Raw genomic sequence first — 16,804 nt, 5'->3', positions numbered from 1 at the left:
GCTGCTATACGGGAGGTAATGACCGCCCATCTTCCTCCAGAAAGGCCACTTGGACACCCACTGGGACGCTGGCGGCATCGAACAATAGAGACACCGCCCAAATCAGCCCCCAAGCTGCTCAAAAGCAGCCCTCAGGTGGAACTCAGACCCCGGCCCCTCGGGCATTGCCCGAATTCCCCCGTTACCAGTCCGACGCTGAGCATCTCTCAAAAGCGGTACAAAAGGGGGTGGTGATGGACGGAGCATCTGAATCAATCAAACACTCACACCCAGTCAAAAGATCTGGGTTTAATCCATCACCGTTCTTTAGCCCACTCGGCCACCCCTGTTCAGACATTGCATACTTGCATTTACTAAGACAAATTGACATCTAAGACACGGAGCCCCATACCAATGCCTACAGATGTCTGCTCACTGCAACTGATGTACACAGGCGCAAAGCACTTTACACATGCATTTTCTTAGAGGAATTGACATCTAAGACACATATATATATATAATATAGATACCTACAGACATATTTCTACTAACTAGAAGTAATGTGCACAGGCACAAAGCACCTAACACATGCAATTGCTTAGAAGTACTGACCTATAAGGCATGCAGCCACATTTAGATACCTACAGACTGCTATTTACTGATCTAAACACATACACACACACACACACACACACCCGCACACACACACACACACACACACACACAGGGTTCCTCACACATACACAGACACTAATCACCTTACACAAGCATACATTTATTTGCTTAGAGGAATTAACATCTAAGACACATAGCCCCTTATAGATACATACAGAGATATTTCTACTAACTAGAAGTAATGTGCACAGGCACAAAGCACCTTACACATGCACACAGGCATTTGCTTAGAAGAACTGACCTATAAGTCACAGAGCCACATATAGATACCTACAGACTGATATTTACTGATGTACACACACTCACACAAAACGCCTCGCTCATGCACAGATACAAATCAACTTTCACATACATACATACATTTACTTAGAGGAACTGACATCTAAGTCACAGAGCTACATATAGATGCCCACAGACAGATTTCTGCTCACTAAAACAGATGTACAGACACAAATCACAATACATATACATTTATTTAGAACTCACCTATAAGACAAGTGCCACCATTTAGATACCTACAGACAGATTTCTATTAACTAGAAGTAATGTACACAGACACAAAGCACAATATGCATACATTTATATGTAACTAATACAAGGCACAAAGCCACATATAGATACCAACGGGCAGATTTCTATTCACTAGAAGTAATGCAAACACGCACAAAGCACAATAAATTTGCATTTATTTAGAAATTACCTATTACTTACTAGAACTGATGTTCAGAGATGCAAAACGCTTTTGACGGATCCATTCATTTAGAACTGACCTATAAGAGATAGAGCCCCATGTACATACCTACCGACAGATTTCTACTCACTAGCACCGATGTATTTAGGCACAGAGCACTCTACACATGCATTTATTTAGCACTGACATATAAGACACAGCGTCCCATATAGATATCTGCAGATGTCTACTCAATAGAACGTATGTACAGACACAAAACGCACTTTCACACTGGAAATTATTTAGAACTGACCTATACGACACAGAGCTACACATAGCTACCTACAAACAGAGTTCTACTCACGAGTAGCGATGTGCACAGACACAAAGCACTTTAGACATGCATTGATCTAGAACTGACATGTAAGACATAGTGCCTCATATAGAGACCTACAGACTGTTACTCACCAGCACTGATGTACACAGACACAAAGCACTTTACAAATGCATCTGCTCACAAGAATATTCCTTACAGACGTCCAGCTACATATAATAATAATATGCATCTACTCACTACATCAGTACATACACAGAGTACATATAATATCTGTTGTTGTACTCTCATATCAGAGTTAAAGCACCTGTGGTCTACAGAAACTCCATTGCTAAATACTGTTTCTGTACTGGTACCTTCTGGATAAATGGATAGGTACTAGAGACAGTGCGGACCATAGCAGTAATGTATATAAACATCTTTTTTACCTTATATCTGCTTAGTAATAAGTGACTTATACAGAGTGCTCCACAATATGTACCAAAGTAAACACAAGAAGATGATGGACAGAGCGCTGAAACCTTTTATACACTCAGCCCCAGTCACAGATCTGGGATTAATCCATCATCGTTCTTAAGCTCAGTACACCACCCCAGTTCAGACCCAGCCATATGCAAATCAGTCTTGACCCTGTACTTCATGGGAAAAGTCCATCCTGAACTACCAAGCCAGGTCTTCCCTAGACCGGAAACAAGCATCCTGGGACCGGTTACACCCCTTATCAGCCAGGCTAGCTTGAATCCAGTGGCAAAGGGCCCGATTCACAGAACTAACTTAAGACATAATCCTAAACTTACTACCATTTCGTATTCACAGACGGCACTTACTCATTTTGGTATTCACAGAAGACACTTACTCATTTCGGTATTCACAGAAGACACTTACTCATTTCGGTATTCACAGAAGTTAGGAATCCTAACTTTCGGACTCCTAAATGCCTTCTGTGAATACCGAAAGTCTTAAAATTAGGATTTTTCTCAATTTAGTAGTAGTAAAGTTAGGACTCCTAACTTTAGGACTCCTAAATGCCTTCTGTGAATACCGAAAGCCTTAAAATTAGATAGAGCTACATTTACACTACAGGTAAATGCAGTTACATTCATATCACTTTGCCATTTCAGAAAATAATACAAAAAGTTTTAGCGTTACTGAGAAATACCCAGTTCATCTCCCTCTCTTTGCTACCCTGGTGAAGTAAGGATACGTCGGCAGGGAAGCAACTGGGCACCAAAAGGGAAGGTTAGGGCTCTAAATGCTGTCCTGGGATGGATATTAGTTTCATGTAATCAGCTCTGCTTATAAGTGTGGGATCAGAAGTGGGCAAGCAAGAAAACTGTTGACCTGTGCTGCACGTCTCTCATGCACAACATTATAACCAGGGTGCGCATGAGTGACATGGCCCAGGAGACTCCCATGGCTCCTTGACTCCCAGTTCCTTGGAGACTGCTGTCCCTGGCTCACCCCAATCTACTCCCTTTAGGCATATTTCTTCACACTGAAACTGCATACAACACGCGATCGTCAAATTCACCCAGTGGGTGGCTGCCTCTGCTATCCTATGTCCTGATGTATCAAAGCTCAGCTAGGAGGAATTCCAGCAGTGGTGGCATCTACCTTTCTCTTCCCTAGAGCAGAATAAATTGTAGAACTGATGGTGGAACTGATCTCAGCGCCAGGATACCCGCTGGGTGACAGCTGCGCTTAATAAGCATTAAAATACATACATACATACATCTAACGGGAGCAGGGTGGTGGGGTGTGCGCGAGCAAGTACAATGAAAAAAATATGAATCAAACACTAATCGAGACGCACCAGATCTCTTCCTTCCTCTTCTTTTTTCCTCTGCAGCCCGCCCATCAGGAAACTTCCTTGACTAATCCTGGCGCTTCTCTTATACCATGAGAGCAGCACCCTGATTGGAGAGAGCAGCCTCACTCAGCATTCCACGGCGCTCTGGAGGCCTGCACTTGCTTTAACCCGGCTGTCTCAAGACTGCCAGCCAAAGAGACATGCACACTTTAAACAGTCCATTCAACAGCTCGCCCACCTCCCTGCTGCTGTCACTCACCAGCGGCCCCACCCCGTCCTGATGCTATTTTCAGAATGGGAGATGAAAAATAAAATGGTAATGAATTACCCTTTTATTTTCCATCTTGGGGCTTTGGGGGTGATTTAAGTGGGGTGACGCTCCTCCGCTCCAATGAAAGAGTTGCCCCTGTAGCTCAGAGCGGCTATCTCTGCAATGAACTGCAGAGTGCCTGGAGAGAGCCCACATGCTCTGGACCTAGTCAGGAGCTCTCAGCCCCCCCATGTACAGTGCCGGAGGGGGCCCGCTGGAGCTTGGGGAGCCCCCCTCATTGCAGGGGCTGCGGAGCCTATTGTTAAGCCACTGCTGCCCCATCACATATTGTAACACTTTATATGATTATTGCAAGTAACGTGGTACAGACCTGTTTACCACCACCCTCTCTTCTTAAATACTGCCCCCCAGCACACCGGTAGAGGGACAGTCTTATCACAGTCTGCAAATTCCCTGGCTACGAATTTAAACCAAACCAGAGGTAAGGCACATATTCAACATCCTGTACTGCGTACAGTCTGATGTGTCTGACACCCTCACGCTGATAGGATGGTGGTTTACAGATAACTGCCAAAGGCGAGTGAGTCAATAATAGTTAGTCTGGATAAATCCATCTTAAGATCACAATTCATCAAGAACATAAGATATAATGTCAAACATAAACAGGTGCTATAAATGGTGCCTTGCCTTATACAATCACAAAACAGTCTGACACTTTGAAAAAGCCGATGCCACACCTAAAAACAATTATTTATGAGGCCCTGCATTTCCTTACGTCCATCTACCTAACTGGAAAATTGAACATCTTGGGTGTAAAAAAAAGGGGTTCAAGAATGCGGTATCCCTGCTCCTAGAGCCTCCATCCTTCAAACGAGAGTGAAACATGAACCAATCTTTCTTGCAAAGTGCTACAACAATCTGAAACTCCCTGCCTCCAGATCTGCATGTGGCCTCTATGCTACCTTTAAAACAGACCTAAAGGCTATTCCCTTTGAAAGACACTGGGTATAGATGAATGTTCTCCCACACACTTTCAAATGTCATTTTCCTCTTTTCCTGTGCTATATCTCAAACATGTTTTGTACTGATTGTTGGCAACTGTGTTCTTGTAAAGTGTTCTCGTGTCCCTGGGCCATGTCTGCACTACCTAAAATCATAAAAATTTAAATATATGAAAATACATGGTATTTTAAATGGAGCCCCTCACCTCAGTGTCTGGATCTCCACCCTCAGGAACGCAAATAATACATTACCACTGTTTTGGTAGTTACCTTTACCCGCTATCCAGTGAAATGTCAATCCAGACGCGTTCTAAACGGACCCCACTGTGCTTTATACAATGAGACAAAGCTGAGCGATGGAACATCAGTAGACATCCTCTCCAGCCTTTCCAAAATCCCCTTTCAATGTTTGAGTCTATTATTTTACTATTTCAATTCCTGAGCTGATCTGCTGTCCTCACTGTAGCTGTGGTCTAGAAGCAGCATAGCAGTGGACAGGCAGTGCACCTGACAATGGTGCATATCAAACATGCCGAAAACTATCTTTACACGCAAAGAAATTGAAGTCAGAGCATGGAATGGCTTGCTGGAGTGCTCAAGAACTATTCCCAGTAACCAATAACACTGGACTAAACACTAAGCATGCTACCTGGAGTAAAGCACTACAACGCCCGGGCAGCTGTGTTAGGCGCTGTATAAATTAAATTACAATTTGTTTCCCTAATCTATCTCTTAATTTCAGAGCGTCGCGTAAACTGTGTAAACTGAAAAACAAAAAATAAGAGTGCAGGATCAGTAAATCAACAAATGTAGGTCTACAATTGAGAAGTACTAAAGAAAGGAAAAGAAAACGCAGAAATATTCATTTTGTCCTTTAAAAAAAAGAGCAAAATGGAAATAATTCATACCAGTTTACTATGATATCTGGTCTCAAGGGCAGATTATCCACAGTCTAGATACCCATCTCAAATAAAGAAGTATATATATATCTGGGCTAGATATGAGAATACTGTGAGCCCTAGCCATCGCTTTCTGGGTTTCCATGATGAGACAGAGTTATACATGGAGGATGTAGACTGTTTAGCACCTCTCTGGATCCCCTCCAAGCACTTTAAACATCTCTTACAGCCTAATCACCCCACAGCTCTTTGAAAAAAAAATCTATCCTCGTTAGTTTGAGTTCTTTACAAAGTTAAAACTTCTTAACATATAGATTGCGTAAAATGGGCATGATAGGTCATCCAAACAGGCAAAGCCATAAGAGTAGAGGAGCACATTTTTTCCTTTCCTTGACGTAAGGTAGCATCATATGTTATATGATGTTGAAGCGTGCAGGAATTTCAGAGTAATCCTAATTAATCTATTTACTCTACACTAAATCATTGGGAGTTGTGCTAGACAAGAACCTAGACATGCAAGACCTCATCAGAACATCGACCAAAAGAGCGAACTTCAAACTTTGCATCCTTAGAAAACTCAAACCCTACCTTCCCCAAGACGACTTGAAATCGGTGGTTCAAGCACTTGTCATTGTTAGACTTGAATACGGAAGTGCTACTCTATGTGGACTGCCGAAACTCAGTTTAATACCCATCAGAGCATCTCTAAATGCTGCTACTAGACTCATCACGGATTCTCAGAAGACCAACCACATTTCGCCAGAACGGAATTCGCTCAATTGGCTTCCCTTTGAGGCAAGAATCAAACTAAAGATCTCTTGCATGACCCACAGAGCACTACACTTCAACACACCACTCTACCTGACAAACAAGTTGGAACTATCTGGTGGCTCCAGTTCCACAAGGAGCACCGGCACACTGCTGCTCAAGCCAAGGAAATTTAATAAGCTTAAAACCTACAAGCGTTCACTCTCTGGTGACGCCCCGAGAATCTGGAACTCCCTTCCAGTGGAAACAAGACTGATTCCCTCTATACTTGCCTTCAAAAGGGAAGTGAAAGCTCTCCTAATGAAAAATGCCTTGTACTAGATGCTTTGCTCCTCCTGCCTCTAGCTTACTGTACACATATCACTTGTTGGGACCATTTGTCGCCGGTCATATTATCTGGTTTGTCTTGTTGTATATTAACCTACTTTTCGTTCTCACCCAACCTGCTTGCTATGTCTGCCTTAATTTTATCCTGCTCCTTTTGTATTTTGTCACCCCTGTTTCCTTGATTTCTCTCCACTAGCTGTTTTCCAATGTCTGCCTCAATCTTATGTAAAGCGCTCTGACACCCAATTGGGTCATGTTCGCGCCATACAAAACTCAAAATACACAAATAAATAAATAAATTGTATGAATTTGTACACTAAATTATTAAAATATGGAACTGAATTGGGCCTCTGTTGATTAAGACTAATTACAAATGCACTTTGAATGTAGTTACGCACCATCGTCTGAGAGGGGTGAGGTGTTAACATTAACAGGTACTAGGATTAAGGGTTTCCCAATTCAAACCCTTTTTTGGACATTCTGGCAGTTTAGTATTCAATACTCGTTCAATGAAATGTAATTAGTATTTTCACACTGCTCCACTGATGCTATCACTCACATAAACTAAGAGATGATTTTGGGCGCTTAGGGAATTATGGCTTGGTGACGGGGGAGGACATATTAGACAATGAATGGCAACGGATCATGGGCTATCCTAAGCTGGTGTCCAGAAACATGGGGGTCAGCTAATACAATATTATATTCTGTACCATTCATATCTGATGCCCAGTAGGCCACATAGAATGTTTCAGACTATATCAGAATGGCGTACCTGTTGTACAGGTGAGAATGTAGATTTTTCCATATGTTTTGATCATTTGCAGTGTTATCCCCCAAGTTGGAAATTAGGTAAATCGGATAAACAAGGTAACAGGGCCAGAAATTAAGGGGGGGTCCAGAGCTTTACTGCTAAGAGCGATGCCAAGGAAAAAAAACACATAAAGAGGCAGCCACGTTTGATAAGTCCTCATACCTGCCTCTGATACTGGTGGAATGAAAAACTGCAATGCTGTGGAAAAGCAGCAAATCCATGGCAGTAAATAGGTGGAGAGGTGAGCTCCGAAGTTGGGCTGAAGCAATATCAACGATTCTCCCAGATCTAGGTAAGAGGGGTGGACCTGCCTTGCAAATTATAGAGTGGGACACATTCCTGCCACATCCAAGGATGATGTTACGCCAACAGGAAAGAGCTAGGCATCGGAGACTTGGAAAAAACATTTGTATCGTAGACCTGGTAAAGTCCTAGGTATCGTAGACCTGGTAAAGACCCAGGTATCGTAGACCTGGAGAAGACCTAAGAACCGTAGACCTGGAAAAGACATAGTTATCGGCGACCTGGTAAAGTCCTAGGTGTTGTAGACCTAGGGAAGACCTAAGCATCGTAGACCTGGAAAATACATAGGTATCGGAGACCTGGTAAAGTCCTAGGTATCGTAGACCTGGTAAACACCTAGGTATCGTAGACCTGGTGTAGACCTAGGTATTGTAGACCGGGTAAAGACCAAGGTATTGTGGACCTAGGGAAGAACTCAGTATCGTAGACCTGGTAAAGTCCTAGGTATGGTAGACCTAGGGAAGACCTAAGTATCGTAGACCTAGAAAGACATAGGTATCATAGACCTGTAAAAGACCTAGGTATCGTAGACCTGGTAAATAGCTAGTATTGTAACTTGGTTAAGACCTAGGTATCAATGGCCTGAAATCCGGCTTGATCTTGTGATGCACTCTTACCTAATTTTCACATACTACTTGTTTCATATGAATGCCTATCTTATGGTTCCTGGGGGATATGTTACATGTACGTGTTGCTTGTAAAAAAACAAATCCAATTTTTTTTAAAGTTTAAAAGGAGGCTGTTTAGAAATGTGTCTTTACAAAAGAAATATTTATTCACAAGATTTTCATTTTTTTATTAAAAAATTGATTCTTCAAAACCGTTTACAGACTAAACTTTGAAATATGCACTGAGGCTTTGTGAGTAGAGATGCCCCAATGGAAGACATCTTTGCAAAGATGTCTTGCAGCCATTTCTTCAAATTTGTACTTTCTTGCTAAGTAGAAACTCACACGTATATTTGTAGAAAACCTTGTTAAATATATTTTTTTTTAAAGTAAAATTCTGTGGGCATTTGTATATTATACTGTTAAACAAGACCTGAATTTGTACCTTCACCATCAAGTTATATACCATTGGCAGAAAGGCGTGAGGTGTAGCTATTTCCTAGTAATGTTCAGGGCGATTCATACCCTTTTTGGACACTGTTCATTTTTTGTGTGTTTACAGTTCGATCAATTAATTGCAATTTTAATTTTCATACAACCCAATAACATTTTGTGTTAACTGTGTGACATTTTTTCTTTCTAAAATAATTTTGTAACAAATAATTCAAACAAATTTGAAATAGAAAACAATTCCAGTAAAAGATTAAACATTAATTTCAGACACATGTAATTCGGGGAGATGTAAAAGTTTTTTAAAGACGAATTGCCATAACTGACCCATATGAAAATGAAAGTCAGATAGCCCTGCAGGCTCATACGCACCTACAACTTTTATTTATCAAAATCTCGAAGAGCACGAGCCAGAAAAACTATGATTTGCCTGATGTCCATTAACTATATGCATTGTTCACTTTACTGCTTTCTCAAATGAGACATTCCCAGCTCCACCTTTCATTCCTGATTACAAGTGCCCTGGATTTGCGATTACGAGTGCGTGTGATGCTTAAAGCACGGAAATTGCATACATAGTAAATTGGCTATTTTTCCTACAGTACATATTACCAGATTAGCTCTTCAAAAATTACCCTAATAAAAATGTAGGGGATGGAATAATTGCGGCAAAAAGTTTAAATCAGACACCTGCACATTTACACAAATAGAAATGTGTGCAGGGATCGCACATTAAAGGGCTACTCGTAGTAAAAGGCCTAAGTATCAAAAGTTTACACAGTTGGGACGGTGACATATGAACAATTCAGAACACACATAAATGCAACGTTTTCTCCACTCATTTTACACAATCGGACCAATGTTACCATACCTTTATTTCATGTATTAAAATTGGTGAACATATATAGATCATGAACAACCAAACTTATAAAAATAGTCCTCGTCATGTGAAATTGAATTGAATTCACACATTTCTGGTTTTCTACATGCTTTTCCCCTTTTTTTCTTTTACATGACTTACGCTGCCTTATGCTGGTTTTCGAAAGGTCCACATATCACAGAAGCCTCAAAATGCCTCAAAAACTAAATAAAGCTAACATCACAGAAAACATTAAGCTAGAATATCAAGGTGGTCACAACTTTGTGCCAATTCTCCTTGCATTGTATGTGTCGATTCCTGCATGAGACAGCCGCTATCAGAATAGTCGATACATTTATTTCGCAGCCTCGTCGCCAGTGAGGCACTTTCATCTCACCATCTCATCAATGAGGAATATAGTATTAATGAACTCTTATGTACTCCTTATATGAATTCCACTATGTAGAGAGCACTAATGGGGGCAGATGGCAGGCTGGGAGTAGATGAAAAATGTATAACCAGCCATTGCTCAAAAGCGGCTGAAATTAGCGAGTATCTTTAACAGAGGTAATGGTATTTTACAGGCACCATTTATTACTCTGGCAGGCTCAACGAAACCATTCCACTGGATAAAGCAGTTAGAAATGAGCTTACTGTCCAAATGTTTTGTCTAATATTAGGAAGTGCCGAGAGGGCGCTTTTATTGAGCTTGTGAGGAGTAACAAACTGGTTTTCAGTTGCATCATTGCAGAGGCCCTCGCATTGGTCTAAATGCCACCCCTCCTCCCTTTTGCAGCTGTATAACGCCATCCCTACTCCCCTTTGCAGTTGTAGGCAGAGGGGGTTAGGAGTGGCGTGCCTTTACACTGAATTGTTTACGCCATACCTTCTCCCCTTTGCAGTAATAGGAAGAGTGGAGAAGGTGTAGCGTGCCTTTTCACTGATATTTAAAAGCCATACTTACTCCCCTTTGCAGTTATAGTAAGAGTGGAGTAGGTGTGGCGTGCCTTTGCACTGATTTTTAACGCCATACCTACTCCCCTTTACACTTATAGGAAGAGTGGAGTAGGTGTGGCGTGCCTTTGCACTGATTTTTAACGCCATACCTACTCCCCTTTACACTTATAGGAAGAGTGGAGTAGGTGTGGCGTGCCTTTGCACTGATTTTTAATGCCATACCTACTCCCCTTTGCTGTTATAGGAAGAGTGGAGTGGGTGTGGTGTGCCTTTGCACTGATTTTTAACGTCATACCTACTCCCCTTTGCGGTTATAGGAAGAGTGGAGTAGGTGTGGCTTGCCTTTGCACTGATTTTTAACGCCATACCTACTCCCCTTTGCAGTTATAGGAAGAGTGGAGTAGGTGTGGCATGCATTTGCACTGATTTTTAACGCCATACCTACTCCCCTTTGCAGTTATAGGAAGAGTGGAGTGGGTGTGGCGTGCCTTTGCACTGATTTTTAACGCCATACCTACTCCCCTTTACACTTATAGGAAGAGTGGAGTAGGTGTGGCGTGCCTTTGCACTGATTTTTAATGCCATACCTACTCCCCTTTGCTGTTATAGGAAGAGTGGAGTGGGTGTGGTGTGCCTTTGCACTGATTTTTAACGTCATACCTACTCCCCTTTGCAGTTATAGGAAGAGTGGAGTGGGTGTGGCGTGCCTTTGCACTGATTTTTAACGCCATACCTACTCCCCTTTGCAGTTATAGGAAGAGTGGAGTAGGTGTGGCGTGCCTTTTCACTGATTTTTAACGCCATACCTACTCCCCTTTACAGTTATAGGAAGAGTGGAGTAGGTGTGGCATGCATTTGCACTGATTTTTAACGTCATACTTACTCCCCTCTGCAGTTATAGAAAGAGTGGAGTAGGTGTGGCATGCATTTGCACTGATTTTTAACGTCATACTTACTCCCCTCTGCAGTTATAGAAAGAGTGGAGTAGGTGTGGCGTGCCTTTGCACTGATTTTTAACGTCATACCTACTCCCCTTTGCGGTTATAGAAAGAGTGGAGTAGGTGTGGCATGCATTTGCACTGATTTTTAACGTCATACTTACTCCCCTCTGCAGTTATAGAAAGAGTGGAGTGGGTGTGGTGTGCCTTTGCACTGATTTTTAACGTCATACCTACTCCCCTTTGCGGTTATAGGAAGAGTGGAGTAGGTGTGGCTTGCCTTTGCACTGATTTTTAACACCATACCTACTCCCCTTTGCAGTTATAGGAAGAGTGGAGTAGGTGTGGCGTGCCTTTACACTGATTTTTAATGCCATACCTACTCCCCTTTGCAGGCGTAGGAAGAGTGGAGTAGGTGTGGCGTGCCTTTGCACTGATTTTTAACACCATACCTACTCCCCTTTGCAGTTATAGGAAGAGTGGAGTAGGTGTGGCGTGCCTTTACACTGATTTTTAATGCCATACCTACTCCCCTTTGCTGTTATAGGAAGAGTGGAGTTGGTATGGCTTGCCTTTGCACTGATTTTTAACGCCATACCTACTCCCCTTTGCAGTTATAGGAAGAGTGGAGTAGGTGTGGCGTGCCTTTGCACTGATTTTTAACACAATACCTACTCCCCTTTGCAGTTATAGGAAGAGTGGAGTAGGTGTGGCGTGCCTTTACACTGATTTTTAACGGCATACCTACTCCCCTTTGCAGTTATAGAAAGAGTGGAGTGGGTGTGGTGTGCCTTTGCACTGATTTTTAACGTCATACCTACTCCCCTTTGCAGTTATAGGAAGAGTGGAGTAGGAGTGGTGTGCCTTCGCACTGATTTTTAACGCATACCTGCTCCCCTTTGCTGTTATAGGAAGAGTGGAGTAGGTGTGGCGTGCCTTTGAACATATTTTTAACGCCATACCTACTCCCCTTTGCAGTTATAGGAAGAGTGGAGTAGGTGTGGCTTGCCCGTGCACTTATTTTTGTTATGCCATCCTTACTCCCTTTGAGCTGTAGGCAAGATGAGACTGATACTGGCAATATTCCAGTGGCTGTAGGGAAGGCTTTCCCAGCAGGATGGGCCTCCTCCATGACTCCACATTTTGCTTGGCTAATAATGTGTGGTGCCGGTATGAACATTTTTGCCAGGGCTTTTTTTGTTTCGATTACGGCCCCAGCTGCAGGGACAATTTGGAGAGCTCTGATGGTGGCTCCATAGCCTGCTTTCTCTTCCTGCCTGGGCGCAGAATCGACCCAGCTTGTACGATACGTGTGATTTGCCCAAATTGACATATTTCTCAACATTAGTACCTCAGTTACCCATGTCCTGCTTTAAGGTGTCACTCATGATTGCTCCCACTCAATTGAAAAGAGGCAGACTCCAGTCATCACAGCGCTTGGTTATGTGTCTGGGCGCATCTGCTAGTGGACGATCAGATGTGGCTGGATGAAACACCATACTCCTGCATCCGCCTTCAGCAGCTCTACCATTCCTCGATCACAGCATGGTTACAGTTGTTTAATGCATTGCCTTTAGAATGGTCTATTACAATGTTCTATTTAATTAACATTCAGTCTCTCACTCAATCCACGCATTGCCACGTAGTGGCCTTTAAAATGTTGCGACTATTGTCTTCTTGCTACTTTTGACCAAGGTGCACTAATTCTCACTTCAAAATTGAGAATTAAAATACAAGAAATTATTCAATTTCTCATAGAAATTAGCAAAACATTTCAAATGCTTTGATGTGATCTTAATTACCTGGTGTTGAAATTGGTAGACTTCATTCCCGGAGGTGATTCCAACATCTCACCAGGCTTTGTGGACTTTTCTCTGTTCATTTGTTGCAGGATAGAGTTCAATTCGCTAATGACGTTTGCTTTAGGGCTTGAGAGTGCTGGGCTTTTGACCTCAGGCACATCCCCCCATAATTTTGAGGTTCTTGGCTGTAAAATTTTAGGGGTACTGGGCTGTGCAAGAATTGGAGGCGGGGGTGGGGCAGGAGGTGGAATCACAAAACTATCAACATTTTCCTCAGCCAGGGCGTCCTTGTAAAGTGCATTGCTTTTGCTAACCACAGGCTTCATTTTTGGCTTGGGAGGTACTGGAGGTTTGTCCACCAGAAATGCTTGTCCATCTGCATAGACTGTACAGGTATCCAGGGCCTCACCACCTTCTGAAGACAAGGTAGAAATGCTGGACACTGTTGAGATAGTGCTTGTTGTCTCTAAATGATGCTCGCTACTGCTCCGACTGTCCACCTCCTCGATCCCAGAGTCAGTAACACTATCAAAATGTTCAGGTGGCGGAAGGAAAGAGGCAGGCAAACAGTTTGAAAGGCTCATATGTTTTCTACTTTCTAAAGAGTTTGTAGCTAGGCTGTGGTTAAATGAAGCAGAGGCAAGGGCCCCATTTTTCCTCTGCTTCAGCAATTCTGCCAGAGTAGTAGGCCCTGAACCAGAGGCGTCTTCAACAATGTCAAAGCTGTTGGCAAATTCCAAGGGCGGGGGCAATGGCTCTGTAAAAAGGAAATCTTCATCCACGTCGACCGACAAAAATGGGGGTGGAGGGATACGAAATGGTAAAATTACTGGCTCATCGACTGAATTAATTGGCACAATCGTTTTCCCATGAGTTGCTGGTGGTACAGGAGCATTGGCTGTTGGCAAGGAATCTTCCAGTACATCATTTCTTTCTTGAAATTTAGATGCAGGGAGTTCTGAGGCCATACTTTTCTCTTTGTCCTCATTTTCGTTTGCGGAGTTGTCATCCAGCTTTGCCGAATCCACCGTATGAACCATGAGCAGACCAGCTGTCTTCTGCTGTGAGGTATCGACAATGTTTATGAGCATGTTCTTCTTTTCTTCTGGACGCTTGTCTTCCTTGTTGACATCTGGCTCATGCTTATTCTCTGTTGGCTGCCTTCGTAGCTGGCCCCGTTGGTTTGGCCTGCTGGTGGCTGTAGTAACTGGAAATGTTGCTTCTAGATTCGATCTCATTTTTGTATCGATGAAAAGGGGTTTATTAAGATCGGGTACCACTGCATCCTCTTTGCTTGGAATCTCCTCTGTTTGTTCACTAATGGCTCTGTCCCTTGCTGCAAGTGCAAGTGCTAAGGGAGAATTTGGATCAAGAACTTTGCCAGTTACTGGGTGAAGATAGTTGCCTGAATTGTTGGCGTTGGTGTTCTTTGGTGCTATACCGTTGTTATCTGTACCTTTTGTAATTTTGGGCGAATTTAATATCCTTGTGCTAGCAAGGTCAAGGGCATTATTAGATGAATTACCATTGGGATTGTTTTGAGTCACCCTACTAACAATTAAAGAAGTTGGTGCCATGAAATTCCTGAAGCTTTCATCCTTACTGAACATTCCTTCATCAATAGACTTTGAGTGTCTTAGACGCGGACTTGGAGTGGGGCTAATGTCCTCATCTCCCAAGTCTGTGGAAAGAAAAGCTGGCGAGTTCCGCCTGGCCTCCAGTCTTTTTTCTCTGTCTCGGACTGCTCCAGCGATGGCAGCTGCAAAAGGACTACTGGTGGTCAAGTTGTCATCCGGCTTTAGTTGTCCTGGTTGATCTGTGGTTTGGAGGTCAATTTCCATACTGCTTCCCTGACTGCTTTTCCCACTGCTGCTTGTGGAGGGTTCTTTTACTATGATAGTTGGGATTGGAATGGAACAGGTCTTCTCCGGACTGTCCTCGACGTTCGATTGCTTTACAAGCATTCCCTTTCGCCTGGCTGGTTTGGCAGGAACATAGACAGCCTTATTGGCCATCTTTCCAACTTCTGAGTAAGGGTTTTCCGGCATATGGCTCCTCTGTTTTCTGAAGTTTGGCTGGGGAGAAGAATTCCTGCTGTACAAATCTTCGCAGTCCAAGGAATAGCGATCGGATTCATGTCTGTAAAACATTCCTTTGTCTCTTATTAGTGTACCCATGTGGTCAGATCGGACAACAGAAGAGGAAGCTTTGGTGGCCGAGTTCTGATTGAAGGCAGGTTTGATTGTCCCGTATCCTCGCGGTGTAGGCGACTTAGGGGAATTGTAGGGTGATGGGGAAGGGCAAGGCGAAGGCGAAGGGGAGAGCGATGGCGATGGGACTGGAGGGGGCGGAGAAGGAGGCATCGTTGCTGGTGGAGGTGGAATATCTTCAGAGGTATCAGGCATGGATAAGCTTCTAGTAAATTTCAACATGGGAGGAGCTAAGAATTGCCTTTCTTCCTCAGTTATTCCTGTAAAAAACAGGGACATTTGATCAGGTTGTGCATAATTTGTGCATTGGTACAAATATATAAAGTTACAAATTACATAAAGTCAATCTCCCAAGAGCACAAACTATTCAAATACCTTTCGAGTAAAATGTTGTACATTGGAAAGCTAAGGTTAACAAAATATCAAATGCCTAAATTCCACCGATTAGGAAGTTAACACATTCCACTGCCATCGTAGGACACCTTTTAATACCAGCTCTCCATTACGTGCTGATTTAAAGAATTTTACATTCTTTAGGACATTTTCATTTTACTGCTTTTTGAGAGCACAAATTATTTCATGGGTGATACACAACTAACACCTAAGACCACAAACTGCAAGCCAGTTGTACAAGTTCTAGCGTGCTTTTTGTGCTGAGGATCATGAGTGGAGGCTGTCTTTGTAGGGTAAGAAACATTTTTCCCTAAAGGTTCGTGAAAGGGATCTGGAGGGGTTTGAATATAGTGTTTTACCTCTTCTAACTAATGAAAGTTAAATGCCATTCATCTAATTGACAGAGCTTAAGATAGCCTCTAAATTGTGGTCCTTTCAACTTAATGATGGACTGTCGTTTGCAAGAACTGTCATTCCACGTCCTAGAACATTGTTCAGCCCAACGAGCCCACACATCCAATGGAATCTCCTCGCTTCATGGGGATGCTACCACATGCTGGGCCGCAGACTTCAGCGCTGTCTGTACTGTGTGCTAGGGGGCAGGGACATGCCAAAAGGGATAAATTAAATATGATGAGTCCAAATGGAAAACAGTTACAGTGTCAGTGTGTACCCTGACTCTAACCCACGGCTCCGCAACTTGTGGACCAGGGCGTAACCAAGAGTTTAGGAACCATAT

The 16,804-nt window shown here is 42.9% G+C and overlaps 1 protein-coding gene across 1 annotated transcript in view; it reads right to left on the bottom strand.

Annotated features, from left to right (window-relative positions):
• The window catches only part of SHANK2 (SH3 and multiple ankyrin repeat domains 2), a 208,203-nt gene that overhangs the window by 59,706 nt on the left and 131,693 nt on the right, over positions 1 to 16,804 (bottom strand). Inside the window, exon 9 of the mRNA XM_086948018.1 lies at positions 13,463 to 15,932. Within this exon, the coding sequence (XP_086804144.1) occupies positions 13,463 to 15,932 (2,470 nt within the window). The remainder of the gene's footprint in view (positions 1 to 13,462; positions 15,933 to 16,804) is intronic.

The sequence above is a fragment of the Lissotriton vulgaris genome, unplaced genomic scaffold (genome assembly GCF_964263255.1).
Source record: "Lissotriton vulgaris unplaced genomic scaffold, aLisVul1.2 SCAFFOLD_1445, whole genome shotgun sequence".
In the NCBI taxonomy this organism is placed as follows: domain Eukaryota; kingdom Metazoa; phylum Chordata; class Amphibia; order Caudata; family Salamandridae; genus Lissotriton; species Lissotriton vulgaris.
Note: the sequence above shows the minus strand (reverse complement) of the source record. Positions and strands in the feature narration are given on the sequence as shown.